This window comes from Myotis daubentonii, chromosome 3, assembly GCF_963259705.1.
Source record: "Myotis daubentonii chromosome 3, mMyoDau2.1, whole genome shotgun sequence".
Taxonomy (NCBI): Eukaryota; Metazoa; Chordata; class Mammalia; order Chiroptera; family Vespertilionidae; genus Myotis; species Myotis daubentonii.
Genome location: NC_081842.1, coordinates 68603126 through 68628583, shown reverse-complemented (window position 1 = coordinate 68628583; position 25458 = coordinate 68603126). Strand labels below are relative to the sequence as shown.

The 25458-nt window shown below is 39.9% G+C and overlaps 1 protein-coding gene across 1 annotated transcript in view; it reads left to right on the top strand.

Moving 5' to 3' along the window:
• The window catches only part of TMPRSS7 (transmembrane serine protease 7), a 45350-nt gene that overhangs the window by 1140 nt on the left and 18752 nt on the right, over positions 1-25458 (top strand). The window contains exons 2-11 of the mRNA XM_059687867.1: positions 1635-1878; positions 4931-5061; positions 7843-7910; positions 9016-9209; positions 10149-10187; positions 11441-11669; positions 12900-13030; positions 15356-15468; positions 19573-19679; positions 23788-23924. Of these exons, the coding sequence (XP_059543850.1) occupies positions 1635-1878; positions 4931-5061; positions 7843-7910; positions 9016-9209; positions 10149-10187; positions 11441-11669; positions 12900-13030; positions 15356-15468; positions 19573-19679; positions 23788-23924 (1393 nt within the window). The remainder of the gene's footprint in view (positions 1-1634; positions 1879-4930; positions 5062-7842; positions 7911-9015; positions 9210-10148; positions 10188-11440; positions 11670-12899; positions 13031-15355; positions 15469-19572; positions 19680-23787; positions 23925-25458) is intronic.

Sequence of the window (25458 nt, the reverse complement as noted above, 5' to 3'; positions counted from 1 at the left end):
TTCACAGGATCAAATGGCAGAGGATAGAGGAGGAAAAAAAGGGAAGGGAAATAGTTAAATGATGTATTTTTCCTCCAGCATATAACACTTTTTACACAAATACAATAAAACCAATATCCTCTCTGAGTCCTCTATTTCATTCTTTATTTTTAAATCATTCTTTTGTCTGTGATTGGGAAATGGATCAGGGCAGCGGCTGGCATAAAAGTGCATACGTGTGCGGCAATGGTGAAAGCAGCACTTTGGTCCTTTCCTACATACAGCCCCCCACAAACATCCTTCATGCCTTTCTCCTACCACTCAGTCCTGAGGCCACAATTAAGAAATTGCTTCTCTAAGGAACTTATACTTTTATTTTAATCCTGTTTCAGCCCCGAAGAAATTGGTCATGGGAGAAAAGCTATATAATACAAACATTTAAACACAAACACATATCCTCACAGCCGTGTACACAGGAATCAACTGCTGACCTTCCAGTCCTCCAGTCTACACTCCATGAAATTCAGGCCTATCCTCTGCAGCATCTATTAGCCAAAAGGGGGAGTTGAGGAGAGGACCTGGGAACCATTTCACTGGAGTTTACATAATGTCTATTTTTTTCTGATTTTAATTGTGCGATTCAAATGCAAGTCAATTTATTATGCTTATGTAAATCATTTGACTAACACATTTAGGCATTTTAGCACCAAATTCTCTTTGCTGAGAGATAGCACTTAAGCGCTAAACCAAGCATGGCAAACTCCAAAGCTAACACGGGCCAAATAAGCAAGGTTTAAGTTTATGTGGGCCACAAAATAACAAAAGCTTCAATTTTCATAGAAATGTAGGTTTATTTCGATTGAGGCATGCTGAATACAAAGGGCTGAAATAAATGAGTAATCATTAACATAAAATAATAGGACATTTTAATAAAATTAATATTTTTTCTTGAACATTAACTTACCAGACACTGAATAACCACACAAATTAATAAGCATAATGCAAATAAACCTATTTTTCTTGTTCTCTGAAAGCAAAATATTTCCTGTTGCACACACCAAAAAAGTCAGTCCAAGAGTAATGATGTGGCAATCAGCTACTAAAATATTCACTCCTAGTATTAGTGGAGAGAAATGGTGCACCTGCAGGTAAGGCGAGTAAGGAAAATGAATGCAACACGATTATAGTAATCAGTCATTAGTGAACATTGTAGTTTGTTATTAATAACTAGAGACCCGGTGCATGAAATTCATGCATGGGTAGGGTCCCTAGACCTGGCTGGTGATCAGGGCTGATCTGTGAGGCAACTAGCAGGGCGATTGGTGGCCCCTGCTCACACCCACCTTCTGTGGGGGCAGCTCTTGCATTGAGTGTCTGCCCTCTGGTGGTCAGTGTGCATCATAGCGACCAGTTGTTCTGCTGATCGTACCGCTGTTTGGTCGATTTGCAAATTAGGGTTTTATATAGATAGATTATGTTTAACAGGATATTGTAAAAATTAAGTTATGACATTTTTATTAAAATGTGTCTTACATACCATTATATTGGCTGGGCCACAAAAATATTCATTGTGGGCTGCATGCGGCCTGTGGGCCGTGAGTTTGAAATGTTTGCTCCAGACTCCTTCTAATTGATAACACATCTTTTATTTTTAGATATCTAATATCTCAGTTCAGGTGGTGAGTGCCCCCGGGAAGCTGCCAGGGAGACCAGGGAGACCAGGGAGACCAGGGAGACCAGGGAGACGGCCACCAAGAAAACCCATCAACAAAGCCCAACTCAAGAAGCAGCCCAAGAAGAAAGCTCCCTTTTGGAATGTCCAGAATAAAATCATTCTCTTCACAGTGTTTTTGTTCATCCTGGCAGTCATAGCCTGGACCCTTCTGTGGCTCTACATCAGTGAGTTAAAACCTACTTTCCTTTGGAGTTAGGGCTTACCCAGTGAAGTCAGCAGGAGAAATGCAGGCCCAATCTGCCCCTGGGTGTTTCTGATAGATTTTTCTTATTTCTTGGACTAATAACCATTTCTGAAACTGTTGAGGTTTTTGGAGGAAGAAACCAGAATTGCTTTCCCCTTTCTCCTTTTCCTACTACTGCTCTCTTCCCACAGGTGAGCAAGAGGAGCAGAGATGGGGGATAGGGAGAGCGGAGGAGGATGCTCAGGAGCAAATGTTGACTAGTTCAGAAATGTAATCCATTTAGTCCATTTTGAGCTTTAAAAATGAATGGAATGCTAAACTGTTTCATTTCCTCATTCCACCCACTGCCTGTTTCTAGGCAACCTGATATTCCAGCTCTCTGAGCTTCATTGTACTCATGAGCCTTTCTCTCCTCTGTTTTTATGTTTTTGTCGATCTGATTGATTGGACAGGAGTCATAACTAAGTTCTTCCTTAGAGAAGACTAACCCAATGCAGTGCAGCAATTGTATAGCCTTTGTTGACTTATGCTCATCTTCCCACTCTATACATCTTAATATGTTTAATATAAGATATGTGTTCTATCAAGGATATTAAAATGTGGTTGGAAAGTGAGCCTTATAGGCAAAGAATTAACAAATATTATCTTGAACAGTTCAGGTCACCTATAATTTGTGTGGCATAATGCAAGACATCAGGCATGCCACGATACATCTCCTACCTTCAAAAAGCTCACATATAGATTTTGTACTTTCAAAAAAGAGTTTAGTGCTGAAAGGGAGGGTGAGTTTATTTTTGTTTTGTTTTTTGTTTAATCAATTACTTTATAGTTACAGAAGAGAGGCAGCCAACCTGCCCAAGGATAGAATTCAGAGAAAGCTTCAAGAACTGGCTTCTGACAATTCATTTGACACATCTTAGAGTAGCCACAATGAGCTGGGCTCTGTGATAGACTTGGGGACAGAGTGGTAGACAGGAAGAATGTCTGTCTTTATATACCAGTGAGAGAAGTCAAGTCAATGGGCAATTAAGTCAAACACAAAAGACACACAACCCCAACCCAGAAAAAACCAACTTCTTCCCCATCAGTTCTCTTCTGGCCTTCAACTGAGACTTCCCATTGCCCTAGCATTTTTGTATGAAGTTTTGGAAGATTGTTGTGTAGAAGTAGTTTGTTGGCTGTGTTAAAGTCAGAGAAGATCCTTTCAGGAAGACAGACCAGTAGGAGCAAAGGGAAAATGGTATGGATAGCGAGAACCCGTTCAACAAATAACAGGTTAGTTTCAATACATGAAACTTGGGTGTGGCCAATGGCCTTGAGCAATGAAGTGTACAGCTCATCAGGAGACCAACCAGGGTCTTGTGTGTTAGGCTGTGCTAAAGAGTTTGGTTATTGTAATCATTTCAAGGCCTACTTGATCTCCCTCACAATTTTGTTACTCTTCTTCTTGAATACTTACGGATGCCAGAGGATATGTGAACTTCTAGATAGGAGTCACAGCTCTCATTCAAATTTTAAAAAGTCTGCAAGGGGGCAAAAAAAAAAAAAAAAAAGTCACAGAATCACTTACCTGGTAAAATCAGCAACAAAACAAACCTTTGTTTTATATGAGAGGCCTAGTGAGGCAAATTGATCATTCCAAAGTCACTTATCTTGAAAGAACAAATCTAAGACCGAAGCTCAGGCCTCCTGCCGCCTACTCTGTGCCCCCCTCCCCGCCCCACTGCCTCACTACACCATTTGGAACTAGTGGGACCCTGGGTTGGCTATACAACAGAGGCTGCTTCTTATCACTCAGCCAAGTTGTACCTTCTTTTTAAAAAATTAAATTTAATGGAGAAACGCATGTTAATAACATTGTATAAGTTTCAGATGTACAATTCTGTATCGCCTCCATATTCCACTAAGTGTTCCATCCAAGGTCTGGCCCCCTTCCATCACCATATAATTGACCCTCTTTATGCTTTTCAACCTTCTTCCACACCCTTCTCCTCTGGTAACCACCATACTGTTCTCTGTCTATGAGTGTGCTTGTTTGGTCATTTGTTGCTTTTTTTGTTTTATGTCACACATATGAGTAAAATCATATGGTTCTTGTTCTTTTTTCACCTAATTTATTTCAGTTCACATAATATTCATGCACCATCTTTTTAATAACTATGACTTATTTAGCATTTTCTTGTGCTCTTCCTCTAGCTCCCTTCTTCTTTCCATTCCTTCCCACAAATATTTATTGAGCTTCAAAGCTAAGTCAGGCACTGGCTACCCTCTATTAGGGCTTGAAAGAAAAGAAAAGGCAGAAAGAAAGCCCTCATTGCCCCAAGCTCTTCTCAAACAACAGCAGTGTCTTCACCTGTTGTCTGAAGACAACTCAGACACAGTTGTATCTTTGCCTGTTTCTGGGCAGGCCTGATGCCCAAAGCCATGGACCTCACAGGCAAAGCATTTGAGAAAAAGTGATCTGACACTGGGATGAGGACCACAGTGGCTTATCAGAAGGATGAGTTCTCCCTGCACCGCACAGAACTGAGGACGGGCCAGCACCCTGGGCATCAGCCAAAGTCAGACAGAAGATGAGAGGCCAGGGGCTCAGTGAAGGACCACTGGGGGCCGTCCCCTCTTCTCACGCTACGCTCACTTCTCCTCAGAGCTTGACTGTATACATTTCTTACCTCCTTACCTTCTACAGACTTGGGATCCATAAACATTGTATATATTCTCTTTGGCCCCTTAGTGACTCTATGACATGTAGACTGTCTAAGAGGTATACCTTTTACCTTTTAATCTTGTTCTTAAGTTCTTGTCAGAAGCTGATAGAGAGAATAGAGTATCCTAAGGGATATGGTGATTTACTGCTGATGGAAGAGATGTTATTAACTACATTTAGAACCCCACAAGCTGCAGAACCAGTAGACTACATAGTTGCCTAAAATTAAATAATTTCAGGAGCCTGATACTGGCATAGATCAGGCAATGCCTCATTACCACACATATGGGAAAGACCCTTACCTGCCCTTTCTCTTATCTTACAGGCAAGACAGAAAGCAAAGATGCTTTTTACTTTGTTGGAATGTTTCGCATCACCAATATTGAGTTTCTTCCTGAATACCGACAGAAGGAGTCCAGGGAATTTCTGTCAGTGACACGGACTGTACAACAAGTGGTGAGGTGATGGGGGGTGTGGGGGAGGGGGTGAGTGGCTGGGCATGGTGGGGTCAGGGGGTGAAAGGTAGAGTGGAGGGTCACAGTGTGCGGGATCGGCAGAAGAAATAGTCAGGAAACATGGGATTTAGCTCACGTCAGCTGTAAGATAGAATTGCTTATTTGATAGAATTGCTTCTTTCTTTCTGCTGAAAGTAAAAGAAATGGCTCTATGAGCTTCAGTTTCAGTTCTTCTCATCTGTGAAATAAAGGGATTGAACCAGGTAATCTTTAAAACATCTTTTGGTACTGACGTGACATGTGTGCTGATTGACTCTGTGATCAGCATACATTTATTTCAACTTCCATGCACTGACATCTCTTCACTTAAAAAGAACGTTCTCATTAAAGAACTAATACATATTTATTATAACAATTTAGAAAAGTCCAAAAATGTAAAAGAGGTATAAAATAAGTATCTAAAAGTGTAAAGCATAAATTTAAAAAGTATAAATAAAATATGTAAAGTGTAAAACCCATAAAAGTATAAAAATACTTTAAAATCTTATTTAACATCACCAAAGATAGAGCCCTTTTTTATTCTGGACCACACACATAAGGGATAGCTCAATATTAAGGTGTTAATAGATATTCAGTCTTATAATCTGATCTTTAACTTTTACCATTAGATTGTATTTTTCTAGGCAGGTAAATGTTCTTTAAAAAATAAGTTTTAAACCTAGCCAGTTTTTCTCAGTAGATAGAGCATCTGCCTGCAGACTGAAGGGTCCTGAGTTCAATTCTGGTCAAGGGCATGTGCCCAGGCAACCGATCAATGATTCTCTCATCGATGTTTCTCTCTCTCTCTCTCTCTCTCTCTCTCTCTCTCTCTCTCATTCTCTTTCTTCCTTCCTCTCTGAAATTAATAAAAAGATAATATTTTAAAAGAACAAAAGTAAATAAGTTTTAATACTACAAAGTTAGAAAATTACTTTTTATTGGGTATTTAAGTTGTTTCCAGCTTTTGCCACTATTGATAATGCTACAATAAATTATTTACATTACTTGTCTGTATCTCTAATTACTTCCTTGGGTGATTTTCTAAAATTATTACTGGTTAAATAGAAAAATATTGATTCATCAATCTTGGTACATAGTATTAACTAGAAAGTTTCTGCCAAATTGTGTCTGCATATTAATGGCAATGGTGGCCTGCACAGTGGTGACTCCACTACACTTTGGTGTAGACTAGTCTACATACACTGTAGACTGAGGAAGAGCTGTGAGAGTGAGCAAGCAAAACCAAAAATAGGTGCAGTGGCTCTTGTTTATTGAGGGCTTTCTATATACTGGGTATGTACTAAACACTTTATTTTTTAATGTATATTCTTTTATTGATTTCAGAAAGGAAGGGAGAGAGAGAGAAAGATAGAAATATCAATGATGAGAGAGAATCATTGATTGGCTGTGTCCTGCATTCCCCACACTGGGGATAGAGCCTGCAACCTGGGCATGTGCCCTTGACTGGAAATTAACCGTGACCTCAGGTTCATAGGTCGATACTCAACCAATGAGCCACGCTGGCCTTTATTTTTAATATTTATCAATTATTCCTCAAATTATCCCAAAGAGGTAGGCATTTTGACAACCATTTTACAGACTGGAAGAAAGACAAAAAGAAAGGAAGGAGAAAAGGAGAGGTGGGAGAGAAAAGCACAATGGAGGCTCAGCAGGTATAGGTAACGTGTTCTGTGTTGCGTAGTGAATTTAAACGTCACAGCTCATATTTCCCCCCACTATACTATATTATTTCTAAGGTGATTCCCCAGCCCACTCCCCCTTCTGGGCAATTAGGTGGGTAAATTGTTGCTACTGTGTAGAAAGGGGAATTCAAGAGAAGATGTGACAAATGGGTCCGTTTGGTTTTAGAAATGCTAAGTAGGGAGAAAAAAGATAAATTGATTGAAATGTCTCTCTTTTGAGATGCAATTAATGGAGTTTTAAAAGGGCTGGGTGTTTCCCTAGAGACTGGTGAGTAGGGAAAGGGGTGGTTGTCCTGGTTGTGGGCACCACTCGCCCCCTAGTGGCTAATATAGCAACGTGTCCTTAAGAATTTAATTTTTCCATGCCATTTAATTAATAGAAAAGAGGTTGGGTCAAGCACTTTTAAAATGTGCTTAAAGGCGTTTGATTTATTAATTGTGGAGCAAATTAACTTTAGGCAGAACACAGAAGTTAAGCTTGATTAAGGTGAATAAAGACAGAAATAAATGAAGGTAACAAATTATTCTTCAGAGAAAGCAGAATGAAGGTTAAAAAACCCAAGACTGCTACAGGAAGTAAAAATTTATTTGAATTCAAGGAATAGCCTTGGCCTGTATTGTTCAGTGGTTAGAGCATCAGCCTGCACACCAAAGGGTCTTGGGTTTGATTCCCGGTCAAGGACATGTACCTGGATTGCAGATTTTATCCCTGGCCTGGCTGAAGCACATGCAGGAGGCAACCAATTGATGTGTCTCTCTCATACCAATGTTTCTCTCCCCCGCCCCCACCCTCCCTCCCTGCCTCCCTTCTACTCTCTCTAAAAAATAAGTAAATAAATAAATGGGGAAAAAATCCTCTGGTGAGGATTAACTACTCCCCCCCCCCCCAAAAAAAAATTAATTCAAGGAATAATGTCTGGGTTTGGAGTTAGAGGCCTTCATTTGAGTCTTGTTTATCTCCTTGGTAGCTAATCAGAGCTTGGTACTGTGAGAGGAAGCCAGAGTGAAAGACTTCAGAGACCTCGGTTTTTCTTTTTCAGGTAAACCTGGTTTACACAACATCTGCCTTCTCCAAATTTTACAAGCAGTCTGTCATTGCAGATGTCAGGTATTGGGGGTCCCTTGCTTTGGGATTTCTGTGTTCACTGCTGTAAATTCCTCTCAAAGCCCTGAAAAGGCCAAGGTATCACCATTCTCTAGTAACTTCTTAGGGGCGGTTGTGGATTAATTCCCTTTTAGCACAATAGTGACCCAATTCTTTGCTATGCTCTCTTGCTGAGTTTTTCTTTTTATCTACCAAAGCCCGCCTTCTCCCCATAGCTGGGATCCAGGACCCTGTACTAATGCCAGTGGGCAAAATGGCCATTAACATGGCTGCTATATTGGATCGGGGCAAAAACAAAACACAGACCAGTATTTCTCAAAATATGTTCAGTAAAAACTGATCACTGGAGGTCTCTTGAGAAAAAAAAAAGTATTCCATGGCCAAATCATTTTTAGGAAAAATCAGGTGCCCTGTACTGTATCCCACCTTCCCCCACCCCCAATACATCTACAGATTCACAATCCATTTCGGTATTAAAGTCTTAGAATAAAGCAATTTGTTTTCTTTCCTTCACTTTTATTACCCAAATTATGTACTACAGAACATTATCTTGTGTGGCTTTTCCTCCCCATAAATCATGATAATATTTGAACAGTTAGCAGTGCCTTCTCCAGGGTCAGACTGAAACCAAAATGGGGTGGATTCCTGGTTTTCTTACTTCCTAGCTGTGTGGTTTTGAGTTGTAGTTGGTTTTAATTTTCTCATCTGTAAAACTGGAATAATAACCAACCTTTCTGATACAATTAAATGGGATAAAGCAGATTTAGCACTGTATATGGACACCATGAGGTATGAAAAACTATAACTTGCTATTTGTATTAGCAGTGAATACTGATTGGCAGCCACAGAAATAGTGTGTTCTCCATGGAGGTGCAACTATACACTAATGGTTCTAGATCTGAGCCCAACACAAGAATACACATACCATGATGCTGTCCCCTTCCAGTCCCTGTACTAGGAGGTGATGAATTCCTAAAGAAGGAAGTCACGCTCAGTTGAAAGTTGTGCTCACAGGCCTTACCTTGAAATTACCAGTTGGGCCACTGGCTTCCTGTAAAAGTCTCCTTCCTAAGAGGTATCTCTGAACATCTTTCTCCGTTCTCTACAGCAGTAACAACAAAGGTGGCCTCCTGGTCCACTTCTGGATTGTGTTTGTCATGCCACATGCCAAGGGCCATATCTTCTGTGAGGACTGTGTGGCCGCCATCCTGAAGGACTCCATCCAGACGAGCATCATAAACCGGACCTCTGTGGGAAGCTTGCAGGGTCTGGCTGTGGACATGGACTCCGTGGTCCTAAATGGTGATTGTTGGGTAATTCTCCTTTAAGCATTCCTTCCCGCAGCACTCCTGATACTGTCAGTATCGCAGTCTCCGTGGTAATGAAGTATTCTCTCGGCAGTCCCAGTGGAGCAGGATTAGTTGAAGATATGGGAGCTATGTTGGTAAAGGAAGTTACTAAAGGTTACATACATTGATTGGACAATTGAACTGGGGACAAAATATATATGAAATTGAATTTATTAAAATGCACCCCTCCCTATACTTGATTTGGTTTATTCAAACTAAGGCTCCAAGGCACAAAGTCCTGCAGAAGGAAAATTTTTCTGAGCTTTGTCTCACTCTTTCCTCATCCAGACAGAACTGAACCTATGTTATGTAGCACTGCCCAGTGCTCCAAACGGCCTGTCCCATAGCCTTGTCAAATGTAAATTCCATCATTTGTCTTGACAGTATAATGGTTTAATTTTTGCATAATACAAAATTTATGCAGCTTTTTCTTTTGATTTCAATTATATATATGCTAGGCAGATAGTAGGAAGCTGATACACATTTGTTAAATGAATGAAAATTCTGTACCACATATACTATTTCAGATATAATTAACATGACTAATTATTATTATATTTGTTGTTTCCTTTTTTACCTTTAAAAATGTTTAAAGCTTGTTACTATGGATGACTTCAAGCATACAAAAGGAAAGAGAATAGAAAAATGAACTCTAGTGTACCCTTACCTTTACTCGGTGCCAAAGACCATCAGCTCACATCTGTCCTATTTGATCTGTAAATACCTAAACAACCTCCCTTCCCCTCACTGGATTATTTTAAAACAAACCCCAGATATGCTGGATTGCTTTTAAAGGACTGAAAATATTTTTTTCTAGGCAAAATTCTAACAGGATGAAATGACAAGATTGACGGTCTTTTTTCTATGTGTGTTTGTTTGTTTTCCAATGCAGCTGGGCTTCGGTCAGATTACTCTTCAACCATAGGACCTGGTAAATTATGTCATGTGGCTTCTTCCCTCCTCCTACCCTATCCTCCACCCCGCCCTGCCTCCAAATCGGTATCTTTTGGGCTGTAGTTTTCCTTTTCAATTGATGGTATTTGTGAGTGCTCTCTCAGTTACAAGTGACAGAAATATACTCAAACTGGTCTACGCATAAAAGAAATTTGATTGACTCATATGAATGGGGCTCCCCTGGGGTGGGGGTGGGGGTGGGGGGGGAGGCTTCAGGTTCGGTTGGGCCAGGTTCTAAGACAACATATCATCAGGACTCTGCTGTTGGTGCTCTTGTCCCAGCATCAAGAAGGGTTCAGGAATCGGGAGAAGGTTGTGGGTAGATTTTAAATAACAGTCCAGAGAGTAATAAAGAGTCTGGAGACGAGATATAATTTTGTAAGGCATTTGGGGGTCAGAGGAGCTTAGCTAAAGGAGCTGAGTTCTAAGGTCTTAAGTCTAAGGCCTTAGGTTCTCCTCATCCCCAGGACCCCATACTTTTTATTAACACAACTTGTCCTGAGGCAAGGCAGAGATATACACTTCAAAGGGTCAGGGTTTGGTACAGAGTCCATTGTCAGAACGGGGAATTAGCCTACAGCTGTTTAGGTGTTTGGCCAGTAGGAGGCAATAACATGTAGATTAAGATGCCCTTTAGCTGTCTGGCAGCCAAGAAATCAATTTAATGTATCTTATTCAGGTTTGGGGAAATGCCTTCAGCCATTCCCAGATGTAGCCCTGCTGTCATGCTGGAATTGGTCTCTGGCACTCTGCATCTCTGCTTTCCTCTGTTGAGGCCCCATCAAATGTATTTGTCCAATGTGGTGGCATAAATGGCCACCTGCAGATCCAGGCTTATAATTTATCAGTTTAGTAACCATAGTGGGAAATAAACCGGCATAGATTTCCCGATAGTCCCTGCAGAAGTGCTGGGACTGGGTCTCATTATCTCTGGTTGGCTGACAAGCCCACTCCTGACCCAGCTTATCTGACTCTCTGATTGGCCAGTCTGAGTCACGTGCCTACCTCTGCACCTAGGGGTGAGGTTAACCCCAACCAAACCATATATTCATGATAAGGACAGTTTCTCAAAGTGAAGTCCAGGTGCTGTGATCAGGAGAGAGGGGCGTGGACTTCAGACTGGCAAAGGCAGCAGATGGCCTTCATGGGACCTCTTCTGCTCTTTACTCTTCTAACAAGATTTCTAGAAAAGTCATTCCTAAAAACAACACAAGAGCGCTGTCTCCACAGAGGAAGGCTGCTCTCAGTACTTGTATGCAGATCATCTGTCCGTTCGCTACCCTCTGGAGATTTCTGCAACCTCCGGGAGGCTCATGTGCCACTTCAAGCTGGTGGCCATCGTGGGCTACCTGATTCGCCTGTCGATAGAGTCCGTCCAGATCGAAGCCGACAACTGCGTCACCGACTCCCTGACCATCTACGACTCCCTCTTGCCCATCCGGAGCACCGTCCTGTACAGGTATCAGGCAGGCACTCTGGTTGTGGGTGAAAAGGCTTTTTGTACAATGTCTCTCTTTCGTAGCACCTGGGTTCCCCTTGGGTTTTTTTGTGAGCCACTTCTGCATATACTCAGGTCAGTGACTGACCCATGCTCTGAATTAGCCTCTCAGATACAACGTTTATTTTTCTTTTGTAGCATAAGAGAGTAGAAATCAGTATAGCAGGACCTTCCGCCAATATTTCTGAAATCTACCAGATTTTTAAAAATTTTTTACTTTGATTGCAATCATAGTGAAGTACACTGTTTCAATAAAGTGTGAGAATAAGTATTCTGTGATGATTGTATAACATCAATAAAACAAGCAAATGTTGTTCCTTATTTTAAAATAATACAATGTTCATTGTGAAAGTGAGGTCAGAGAAAACAATGTCAACTATTTCACAAGTGCCTATTACCCAGAACAAATATCTGTTGTATTTTTGCATAAATCTTTTCATTTACACATATATATATTTTTTACTTTATGAGTGCTTAGTATTTTGTTAACCTAATGTCAGTTGGCCTTTAGTCAGCATTATTATTTGTGCTTCACTGTGCTAAAAATGTACATGAATGATTTTACTTTGAATAGTATTAATTTATCTATGCAACAGTGTTTTCTGTATGTATTTATTTTTTTGTATTTCTGGGATGCATGTGTGTGTCAAAAGTCCATACAGTATATAGATATGTGCAGGGAATGGTAAAATTGTCGCTGGCTCTCACTCCTCGATCATTGTTGTTGAGTTTTTTTCATCCTTCCAGACATATCTAGTTATTTTCTTATTTAAGCCTCATCACAGTGCTGTGAGGAGTAAACCATTATTACTCCTTCCATTCGAGGTAGTGGACATGGCATTTATGATGACTTAGTACCTGATTGCCCACAGTTTTTCAGCCAGTTAAGTGATGGACCTGAGTTTTGAACCCGATTTTGTTAGCCACGAAGTACCCCTTTCTACCTTGTTTGCCCTCAAGGAGGGTCCAGTGATGGCCATCCAGGGAGATTCTCTGGCCATCTTCTGTTCCTGTGTCAGCTCCTTTCCATGTGTTGTGCCCTGTAGCCACTAGGGGATGAAGACCTGGCTGGTGGAGTTTGATGAACAAGAACTGTGTGGCTGGTCCAGACAATGTGTGGAATTAGTGTTGGATGTAGGCCCACTCCTCAGTAACCTGCTGTTCACGTATTGTTTTGTTATCTGGTTTCAGAATGTGTGAACCTACAAGAACATTAATGTCATTTGTTTCTACAAATAATCTCATGTTGGTGACATTTAAATCTCCTCAGATATGGAGGCTATCAGGAATCCGGGCATATTTTGAAGTCATTCCAGAACAAAGTAAGTCTCCCGCCCCCCAAAGTCACCTGTAGAAATATTTGTTACGATGCTCCTGTCTGATCTCTCCTGAGGCTGTATTATAACACTAGTTGTGTAGGTCAGGGACCCTGACTCAGGGCCCAGTCGGAACATAAATATCGTATCAGTTATTCTAGTAGAGAAAATTTAACTTAAGGAACTGGTAACTCAATAGAAAGGTGTTAACTAGGTAACTCAAAAGGCAAAAAGAAAACTGAGTTTTCTTTGTATCATGTAGAAAGCAACACATGTAAGAAGCAACTGGGGGAATAGAGCTTGGAGGAGGGATTTGTGAAATGAAACTCTGGGGAAGGGTGGCTGCTCAGCTGGTGCTGGTGTTTCTGAGTTCAGAGGCAGATATTCATGGACCTGGAACCCAGACCTCTAAGGAGGGGGTGCCAGACAGCAGAGGCTGGTATCTTTGCAGGAGATTCAATAAAGTGGACGGTGGAGAAACTGCTAACAGGATTCAGCTCTGTACAGGAATGAAGTGTTACCTGCGGGGGTGAAGAAGTGTCCTTCGGGTGACCCTCCCAGGAATAAGAGGTGGGAAGTCTGATTCTTCCTCCTCCAGCCTTCTAGTTTCCAATTGGCACCCCCATTGGAAGAGCCTATCAGGGAGCCAGGTAGTAAAGAAAGGAAATGGTTTGCAGAGTCCCAGCCTGGCACTGCAGAACAGAGAAGGGTCCGTTTGGAGCTGGTAGGCAAGTAACTAGCACACTTGTCTGTCTCTTGTGATGTCTCATTTATAGTCATACTTGTGAATGCCATCCCAGAAAGTGCCCGTGAAGCAAAAACCTTGAGGATTTAGTGGGTTTTACTAGGCAACAATGAGCAGAAATGACCCCCCTCATTCTTCTCTTTTGGACTTGGGTTAATGAAGTAAAGCAAAACAATAAGAAACTCTAGTCTCTTTGTGATACGTGTTGCAACTGATCGGATCTTACAGGTCATGTCTTGGTAACTTTTTAAAATAATTTATCTTTATTGTTGAAAGTATTACAGATGTCCCCCCTCTTCTCCTTGGTAACTTCTTTATGAACATTGATAAAGCCAAAGGGATCAGAATGGGAGATAAGGGGGAGGAGGGAAGAGGATTTGGCTTACATAGTGATAGCTGTAGTTTCATCTACATTTTAAGGCTTTGGCTTATTTTGGTGGTTTTTCTGCTTCAAATTATTACAAAACTAAATGTAAAATGGATTTATTGGACTAGATATTTGAGATATTATTGGGTTGAAAATTATCTCTAACTTCAAAGGTTAAGAATGTGATTATCTCAGGAACATTGTAATGGACTTTGTCTATTCATCAACAAATAGTTATAACAACAAATAGTTATATCTTTATATGCCAGGAATGGCTGTAGGTGTTAGGGAAATAGCAGTAAACAAAATAGAGGTAAATCAATACTCTCAAGAAGCTTACATTCTAGGAGAAGGGTTACCATACAGCAAGAATAGACATTTAGATTGTCTTAAACAGAACTTGTTACGTAAACTAGGTATATTTCAACAACAAGGATGCACTTAGTTGAACAAAAGAAGTTCAGAAGCTTTTAAAAATTTATTTAAACTGTGAGTTTTAAAAAAATATATATTTTTATTAATTTCAGAGAGAAAGGGGGAGAGAGAGAGCGAATTCAATGATGAGAGAAAATCATTGATTGGATGCATCCTGCACACCCCCCACTGGGGATCAAGCCTGCAACCCTGGCATGTGCCCAGACCATACCTGACAGGGAATTGAACTATGACCTCCTGGTTCATAGGTCTATGCTCAACCACTAAACCATGCTGGCCAGGCTTAACTGTGTTTTTTATGAAGTAATAGCATCCTGTAAATGTGTAACCAAAATACATTATTTGAAAACAAATATAGAATTTGAACAAACAGTTTAGCTATACCTATGTAGGGTACTATTTCTTTTCTTTAATATAGTTTATTGATTTTTTTTACAGAGAGGAAGGGAGAAGGATAGAGAGTTAGAAACATCGATGAGAGAGAAACATCGATCAGCTGCCTCCTGCACACCTCCTACTGGGGATGTGCCCCCGCAACCAAGGTGCATGCCCTTGACCAGAATCGAACCTGGAACCCTTCAGTCTGCAGGCTGATGCTCTATTCACTCAGCCAAACTGGTTAGGGCAGGGTACTATTTCTTTTGTAAAAACTTAGTTTAAATTCATATATACATGCTTGTTGATTAAGAAACTGTGCATTTATAGTGAAAGAAAGATATGCAGTGTCAGTCCCATAATGTCACAACTGCAAATCATTGTGTGTTACTGAATTTTTTTCTTCCAGAGTGTGAAAACACAGTGTTGGTCAAAGAAATCACTGGCTTTGAAGGGAAAATTTCAAGTCCGTATTACCCAAGCTACTATCCTCCGAAATGCAAGTGTACCTGGAAATTTCAGGTAGCCTAGTTTTACCACTACCTTAAAAAATATTGTTATAGTACTTTTAGTAGCAATTTATTTTTGAATTAAATTACCTCTATTATAAAATTTAATTACAAAAAAGTATTAGTTAGTTTTATAACACATAAATATTTTTGAAATTCTAGAACATGAAAGTTTTTGCAACTTCAACCCTCTGCCTACAAATTAACTGCCTTTTGCAGGCTGGGGCTTATTTTCCCATTTATTATTTTGTCTGTTTGTATTAAAAATGCAAAGACATTATTATGGGATCAAAGAATTTACTCTTTTATTATGACAGAGCTCATTTGTTAATTTTTAATTACTTCACCATTGGAATAATAATAGGAATAATAAATAAATAATAAGTTGCATTAGGCAATATATATTTCAGTTGTATAAGCAAACCATAATGTAAATTTATAGAATCCTAGAGGCCCAGTGCACGAAATTTGTGTGTGGTTATGGTCCCTAGGCCTGGCCTGCGATCAGGGCCATCTTCCCCCAGCTGCCCACAGCCAGCTCCGCCCCCTGCCGCCACCCACCCCTGGTTCCCCATTCACCATCGGGTGATCGGTGCCTGACATAGTAACTGGTCCAGCAGTTGTTCTGGCCGTTCTGCTGTTAGGGTCAATTTGCATATTACTCTTTTGTTATATAAGATAGAGGCCTGGTGTATAGGTGGGGGCCAGATGGCCTGCACTGAAGGGGGCCCTGGATCGGGGTGGGGGGATCCCAAATGGACGGCGGGGCCAACCTGGGTGAGGGGCCGCAGGTGGTTTTCAGGCCAGCCATGCCCCTGGCTTTGTCAGAAACGATGTCTGGGATAACGTCTGGAAGACGTCCAGTATATCCGGTCTAATTAGCATATTACCCTTTTATGAGTATAGATGTACATCTCCTATTGGTGTTAGACAGGGTGTTCCTGCTTTTTTTTTTTTTTTTAATCTTAGTCTGCAAACTATTTTTCTTTCTCCAACTGTAATATCATGTGGAGGGAGATAGGGCAAGATGTCTTCTTTGCTCTTTCAGTATATATGTATAAAATCATTATAGTGTGACATAGCAATTAGATGTAAGCAGTAAGCAATATACAGTTTGCATTCATTCAATATGTCATTGCTAAAGGCCAACTACATGTTAGGCAGTATGCTAAACACTGGGATCCATAAAAGTACACACACACACACACACACACACACACACACACACACAAACTCTGCTCTCATGGAGTTTACCATACAGTAGGGGAGATAGGCAACAAATGAGCAATTGAAATACGTATACAGTATGTTATATGGATGTACAGTGCTATGGAGAACATTAAAGCAGGGAAGGGGGCTGTAGCTGAGAGAGTGGTGGTTAGCTGGGGGAGGAAGTCAAGAATTAGCTATCTTGCCCTGACCGGTTTGGCTCAGTGGATAGAGGTCCAGGTTTGATTCCAGTCAAGGGCATGTACCTTGGTTACGGGCACATCCCCAGTAGGGGGCGTGCAGGAGGCAGCTGATCGATGTTTCTCTCATCGATGTTTCTAACTCTCTATCCCTCTCACTTCCTCTCTGTAAAAAATCAATAAAATATGTTTTTTTAAAAAAAGAATTAGCTATCTTAAGTAAGATAGTCAGGGTAAACCTCACTGACAAGGGAACATTTGCACGGAAATAAAATCTGAAAGACATGTGGGAACTAACCTTGTGCATACCTAGGCAAAGAGTGCTGCAGGCAAAGGGAACAGCTGAGGCAAAGGCCCTGAGGCAGGAGCATGCTAGCTTCATATTATTTGTGCAAGTCAGTTAAATATTTATTAAATTTATAATTTAGTAATATTTATAAAATGTATACTTTTATCATACTTAAATCTGTACTTAGTGGTAATTTCCTGATGGCATGCATCCTTAAATTATTTTTATTATCATCTCAAACATTTACAAAATAATTAAAACATTAAGATGCTGGACTCTTGCTCACTGCCAGAATCTTAAGGCCTCAGGGCTGCAGAATCTTAGAGCCTCAGATGACTATCAAGTCTGAAGGTTGGGGAGAGAATGGGGGCAAGAGAAGATGAAAGGAGGGGATGGAAAAGGAAAAGGGAAAGACAGAAGGACAAATATATTATGATCTTACTTATGTTCAGAATCTAAAAAAATAAGCTGAACTCACAGATATAGACAAGAGATCAGTGGTTGCTAGAGGTGGGAGTTCGGCAAAATGAGTGGAGGCGGTCAAAATGCACAAACTTCCAGTTATAAAATAAATAATTCATAGGGACGTAATGTACAGCACGACTATAGGTGAAAATAATATAGTTAATTATACTGTATTGTATATTTGCAAGTTGCTAAGAGAATAGACCTTAAAAGTTCTTATTAAAATAAAATAATTTTAACTATATGGTGATGGATTTTTGACTAGACTTACTATGGTCAACATTTGCAATATATGCAAATGTCAAATCATTCTGTTGTACACCTGAAACTCATATAATGTTTATGTCAATATATCTCAATGCAAGAACAACAAAAAAGATAGACTAGGATTGAATCACAAAGTATTACTACAAACTTAATTGTTCAATATATTGTTTTCAAAAGACAAAATGAATAAAAAGTGATTTAATAAAGCTGAAAATAAATGATGAGCAATATCATATTAGGCAAATGTAAACAGAAAGAAAGCATGGAACACAACCGTAGTGCCAGCCAATGATGAAATCAGGGCAACAACCTTCAGTGAAAAAAGGAAGGCAACCTATAATTACAAAGAGGGCAGTCCACAGTGAAGATATAATTATGACAATTGTTTATACACCAAGGATATAGCATGAATACTTATAGATCAAAATCTATAGGACATATGAAGAAGAAGAAACAATGCTTAAATAAGAGATGTTAATTTCTTTCTCTTGGTTCATAACAGATAGTGGGAAATAAAAAATTAGGTTAAGAAAGGAATTAAACCATAGAAATAATGAGGATATTATACACACAAACACATGTGAACAGAAAGAGAGAGAAATTACCTTCTTTTTAAAATGATCTTGGAGCATTCATAAATACGATCACAACAATCCTTAATAAATTAAAAAATTAAAAGAAGTATAGGCAATAAATAATCTTTTATGTAATTAAGATAGAATTAGAGAACTTGAAAATGGATAAACCAAAATTCTACTCCTTGCAAATGAAAGAAGTTGCAAATAATTCTTGGTTCAAATGAAAATTAAAACTAAAATTGTGGCATATTAGGCATAATGTATATGCATGTCACACAATGCCATAAAAAGTCAGTTGTATGTGTGTATGTGTGTGTATGTGTGTGTGCGCACATGCATACACACTCATATGTACTTGTACTATATAGGCAGCTCCCTCTCTTGTGTAGTCTCTTCTGTGAAGATCTAGGGGTGACTCAGTAACTGCCTTTAGGAATAACCAGGTTTCATGTGAAGAGGATGCTGACTCACTTCTCCTTTATCTAAAGAGTCTGAGTAGTGCTTTACATAAACTATGTCATTTTTATCACTGAAAGAGGACAATGTCTACACTCATTAATAAGTGGGTGTTTTCAAAGCTAGGCTCATTTAGTGGGAGGAAACTGAAACCTACATATGATCTAATATCACTTAGCTCACTCAAAGTGGGACCTACTAGCTGCTCCCTGAGCATGGGGCTGCCCACTTTCCTCTCCATCGTGTTCTCCTCCTCATCCGAGTTTGCTCAGAGTTAGTGGTCTACCCCACCACAGGCCACAGGGCACAAAGAATAAAATGGCCTTAAAACAGCAAGCCATGCCGAAACCGGTTTGGCTCAGTGGATAGAGTGTCGGCCTGCGGACTGAAAGGTCCCAGGTTCGATTCCGGTCAAGGGCATGTACCTGGGTTGCGGGCACATCCCCAGTAGGAGATGTGCAGGAGGCAGCTGATCAATGTTTCTAACTCTCTATCTCTCTCCCTTCCTCTCTGTAAAAAATCAATAAAATATATTTTAAAAAAAAAAAAAAAGCAAGCCAAGAAATGGGTTCTGAGTAAGACAATCTTAGCCTGAAATATGTCCTTAATTGAATAATATATATATATTTTTTACCTATGCTTGTTTTTCACAGACTCCTTTATCAACTCTTGGCATAGCACTGAAATTCCATAACTATTCAATAACCAAGAAGAGTGTGAAAGGCTGTGACCACGGATGGTGGGAAATTAATGAGCACATGTAAGTGGTTTCCATGTGTGAGGAATCCGATGAAGGGCCCTGCTCAGAGGTTCAAAGCCTTGGTTTTCTTGTCCTTAAAGAGTATACTTTACTATTTACTGATAGGGAAACTGAGGAATACAGGAGTTAATACTTGCTCAAGGCCACTCAGCTCTTAAGTGATTAAGACAGGATTCAAATCAATGCTTTATGGCTCCTCAGTCCTTGCTCTATGCTGCTGGGCTGTGAATGTGCACACTGCACTTTACAACAATAGTTTGGCAGATAAAGTCTTTCAAACTATGGAGTCATGGAGGAAAATAATAAATAGGAGTCCAGGTGGTATAAAAGTTAGAAACCCTTAGCCAATTCTGTGCAGTACAAGAGGCCTAATTGGCCTGGTTATATCCTGAGTCTGGGACATGGGTTGAGGTTGATCAGAGAAAGGCTGAGAGAAATCTAGGTGCCTGCGCATCCCAAACCAACATAGTAGGTCCTCATTCTCATTCTTAGTTTGTCCTTTCCTTGTTGTTATTATTTATTTGCTCCTAAAGTTATAATAAGTCTTGTATTTTAAACTGTAGGATGCCCTGTCTTGGCAGCAGAATGGCTTCTCTGTTTACTTTGTGATAAGAATCCTTTTATCCTTTTGAAGGTAGCCTAAGGGATTTTTCTTGCTAATTCTTTGTTCACTGTTATTCCATGAACGAATCCATATATATATATATATATATATATATATATATATATATATATATATGTATCTGACTTTTAGAGAGAGGAAGGGAGAGGGAGAAAGAGGAACATTGACCTGAGAGTGGAACATTGATCGGCTGCCTCCTGCACACCCCCTACTCGGGAACAAGCTAGCAAAGCAGGCATGTGCCCTGACCAGGAATTGAACCAGAAATCCAACCAATGAGCCACAACAACCAGGGCAAAACCTTTCCTTTCATAAGGATTTTCCTGAACAACCACTTTTACTTTCTTGAGACTTTTAGATTTCTTGCTAAATAGTCATTCGTCCTGTCATCATTGGAACAGATTCTATCTGATTTAAAGCATTCTTGGCTCCATTATTAAGATGTGCTTTGTACTCCTTTGGGAGTGTCTTTGAATTGAGGGTCTATTATAGCACAAGCAGAAGACCCGGGTTCAAATTCCAGCTCTGTCTTTTAGTAGGGTGATTAACTAGGACACGTTATTTAACCTCTTTGACCTTCAGTTTATAAAATGAGATAATAATTCCTAGTTAATAAGGTGTTTTGGGGGGTAAACATTCAATGAAATAATGCATATTACACACCAAAAAAATTAGCTATTTTTATGATTCATAAGATTGTGTTTGAAATGACATTGAATGGACAAATATTATAGAATGTGTTCCAAGGCTTTAAGGATACTGCATTTTAGTATTCTAATTGATGTCTATAAAACAAATCTGTAGAGAGATATCTCTTGTAAAGTTGTATTCCTAAAATAGAGCCGTTTTGAAAATGAGATACTCCCCCCAACCAAGTAGCAATTCCTACCACCCCAATTTCCATATGTGTGGAATCCAATGGAAGGCCTTACCCAGAGGAAAGGTTGGCCTAACCCAAATATGTTGCTGTTAAAGTATGAGGGGAGACATTACTAGGAAAGCCTTCTGGCCTAAGTACTTTCCCTGAAGGGCCAGCTCTTCACTTTGTCCTGTGGCTGGCTAAGATCCTATCACATTATCTTGATGCAGCTGAACCCTGGGATTCAAAATGCCAGCTCTTCCCATTATCAGCCCTTTTCATCTCCAAAGGAAAGGCTCTAATTAAACTAATTTCTGATGGCTTGCTGAGGGTAGCCTAGGGGTGTTGGATTTGTCATGGGAAGGAGGAAAAGGTAAATCTGACACCAGAAAGCCTACAGATCTTGAGTTGAGAGAGAATGGGAATGGGTGTATATGCTCAGGGCAGCTTGAATGCAGTAGATGAACCCTGAGAAAATGGAAGACCCTCCTACAAAAAGCAGAGTTCCTGAGGGGAAGGCTGCTGCTGTGCTGAAAGTGCCAGGGTATAATATCAGGCAGAGTTGTGTCTAAATCAGGGGTGGGCAAACTTTTTGACTCAGGGCCACAATGGGTTCTTAAACTGGACCGGAGGGCCGGAACAAAAGCATGGATGGAGTGTTTGTGTGAACTAATATAAATTCAAAGTAAACATCATTACATAAAAGGGTACGGTCTTTTTTTTTTTTTTTTTTTTTTTTTTTAGTTTTATTCATTTCAAACGGGCCGGGTCCGGCTGGTCTAAATCCTGCTTCCACTCGCTTGCCATATAAACTTTAACCCATTACTTCACTTCCTTACATCTCAGTTTTCTTACCCATTATATGCCTGTACATGTAAACTCAATTTTGCTGAGTTGCTCCAACCTTTTATTTTTTTTAAAAAAATTTTGTTTCATTAGCCACTGACATGACTCATTACTGACTGTTCCTCTCTAAACTTCACCCCAAGCATGTATTCAAATATACTTTTCCTCCTGACTTTTGAATATTTGAGTGAGGCTCATCTTTGCAAGAAAAGCCTAGTATATGTTAATAGAGAACATATATAAAATCACTATGACACAGATAACAATCATCATGTTTTCAGAACACAGTTTGTATTCTTTTTAAAAAATTTAATTTTTAAATTACAGTTAACATCATGCTGTATTAGTTTCAGGTGTACACCATAGTGGTTAGACAATCATATATTTTACCAAGTGTTCCCCCTGATATTTCAAGTACCCACCTGGCAGCACACATGGTTATTACAATATTATTGACTGTATTCCCCATGCTGTACTTTCCATCCTTTTGATTATTTTGTAACTATCAATTTGTACTTCTTAATCCCTTCACCTTTTTCACCTAGTCCCCCAACCCCCACCCTCCTTCTCTGGTAACCATTAATCTATTGTCTGTATGTATGGATCTATTTCTATTTTGTTTGTTCATTTATTTTGTTCTTTAGATTCCACGTATAAATTTGTATTCTAATCCCAAGATGATCAACTAGAATAGTCTATGGCCTCAAAAGCTTCACTTGGCTTTCAGATGCTTCTCAGACACTGGCTTCCACTTGGCCTGGTGGCCATGGCAGCTGTTATCTCTTCCTCTTATCACAGGAGCTGGTTTGTTAGTCCATCAAGTCCTGAACATCAGCCAATTGCAAAAGTTTCTTTCTGAAATGCACATGAATGCTTTCCTTATTCAAATGTTGAAATCATAGGTTAACTCTCTGCCCCTCCCACTGAATACCTGTGTGTGGTCCTGGAACACACGGTGCTTCCCAAGTGCTTTGGGGACCTGGAGTGATTGACAGTCACAGATTCCGGTGGAGGACATTCCCCCTCAAGCCTTGTGTCTTCTATTTCCTTTTGAGACCCTGCAGGTTTCACCCTGGGAAGAGCCTCACCTACACAGGGCAAAGGCCTAACTTATCATGGGCCCCTGTGTAATAAGACTTCATGTTTCACTAACCACAGGGCTCGTATAATAAGAATTACTAACAGGAGGGACATTGTCTATTAGGTGATGACAAGTAAGAAAAATTGAGATAGAGAAATATTGTAGATAGACATTACTCCTTCGAAATTTTGCCAAGGACAAGCTCTGAAGTGTGCATCTGATTTCAATTTAGTTTGAAACGATATTGTTCTCTTTTGCTTTAAGTGTTGCTGGGGTTCTTTGTATATTTTCAATCTGAGCTCATGTATTCCACTCTGCTCTATTGAGAGGTTTGTAGACAGAAGCAGGCAATATTGCGCAGTGATTTACACAACAAAATGAGTGGGGACCAGGAGAATGAACCCCATATTTCTTCTGAGTATAAGTGTTGGTGAGGAAAGCAAGGGGCGAGGTAACAGACAGGCTGTGGTACTGCTCTTGTTTTATTTAGCGGAGGACAACATCTAGGGGGCAGACGTTACTCAATCACAGACACTTAGCTTAGAAAGGATAACTATCAGCTCCACCCTAAGAAATGCTTATATATAAAAAAAAGAAATGCTAACAAAGCTCAAGTGACCAAAGCATTAATGAATTCATGGTCAATAGGAATGCAGTTGAAAGACCTCAGACCCTGTATCTTCGATTCTTGTCTCCTCAGGTACTGTGGCTCCTACATGGATCACCAGACCATTTTCCGAGTGCCCAGCCCTCTTGTTCACATTCAGCTTCAATGCAGTTCCAAGCTCTCGGACAAGCCACTTCTGGTGGAATATGGCAGTTACAACATCAGTCAACGTAAGCCTGGGATCAGCTCCTTAGAAAACCTTAAGAAATTGGTGAAAAGGAGGCTAATACTTAATAACTCTAAACTTGGAGAATTTAAAGGAATGAAAACTGCTTTATTTCTGCTGTTTTCTATTACATTTTTATTTTTATAATAAATACTACATAAATAAATATATATTTAACAAATTTATATACTGTAAACTAAATATATAATAGATAATACACAAAATTACATATTTATTACTGCTATAGTTTAATTTATGAACAAATAGTATAATTATTTATTATTGATTTATAAACATATTTGTAAAATAACATCTCACATTACTCCTAAAGTATAGACCAAGCCCATTTCTTTATTTGTCTTTTGCTAGCCAGAATTATTTGTAAATACGATGTGCACACCAACATTTGGTCGATTGGAGACCAACAGTTGTGACTCTCTTTGGCCTCATCTACAGGGAGAGCTGGTCAGTCAAGGAGCGCTCAGCCACCAGTGGTCAGAATGTCAAGCTTCACAGTGAGAAGCACTGGAACAGTGACCAGGAAGTGGTCAATAGACAAAGCAATGTTTGAGGAAAGTCATTAGAGCTGGAGGGAGTAGATACTGACTTTCTCAGGAAATTCTTGACGTGTTAAAAGAGGGAAAGGCAGGGTTAACCACTTAGGACTCCATGAGGATAAGATGTGAGAGAAGGCTCCTATAGAACACATCTTTTTTTTCCCCTTTTTCTTTTTGCTAATGCCCTATTTCTGGATTTAGAATAGTCCACTTCTGAATATGGGAATATTAGCATTTCCAGCAAGGAAACAGGTACATAGTAAGCCATCTTCTTTTTCAGGAACTCATCCTCTCCACTGTGCATCATTGAGATAGTGGGATCCTTACCATGTACTCTCCCCAACTCCTTTGTACAGAGAGTGTCTGAGTCTATTCAGGCTGCTGTAACAAAATACTGCAGACCAGGCAGCTTGTAAGGAATAGAAATTTACTTCTCACATTTCTTGGGACTGGAAGTCTAAGATGAGGGTGTTAGTGTGGTTAGGTGAGGGTTCTTTTCTGCATCACAGATTTCTCCTTGTATCCTCTCATGGTGGAAAGGGCTAGAGAACTCTGTGAAGCCTCATTTATAAGAGCACTAAGCCCATTCTTGCCCTCATGACCCAATCACCTCCAAGGGCACCACCTCCTAATACCATCATATTGGGCATTAGCATTTTATTTTTTAAAAATATTTTATTGATTTTTACAGAGAGGAAGGGAGAGGGATAGAGAGTTAGAGACATCAATGAGAGAGAAACATTGATCAGCTGCCTCCTGCACACCTCCTACTGGGGATGTGCCTGCAACCAAGGTACATGCCCTTGACCAGAATCGAACCTGGGACCCTGGAGTTTGCAGGCCAATGCTCTGTCCACTGAGCCAAACCGGTTAGGGCAGACATTAGTATTTTAACATATGAATTTGGGGAGGGCGTACAAATATTCAGACCATAGCAAGGGAGGAAGGATTTATTATCCTATATAATAAAAGCCTAATATG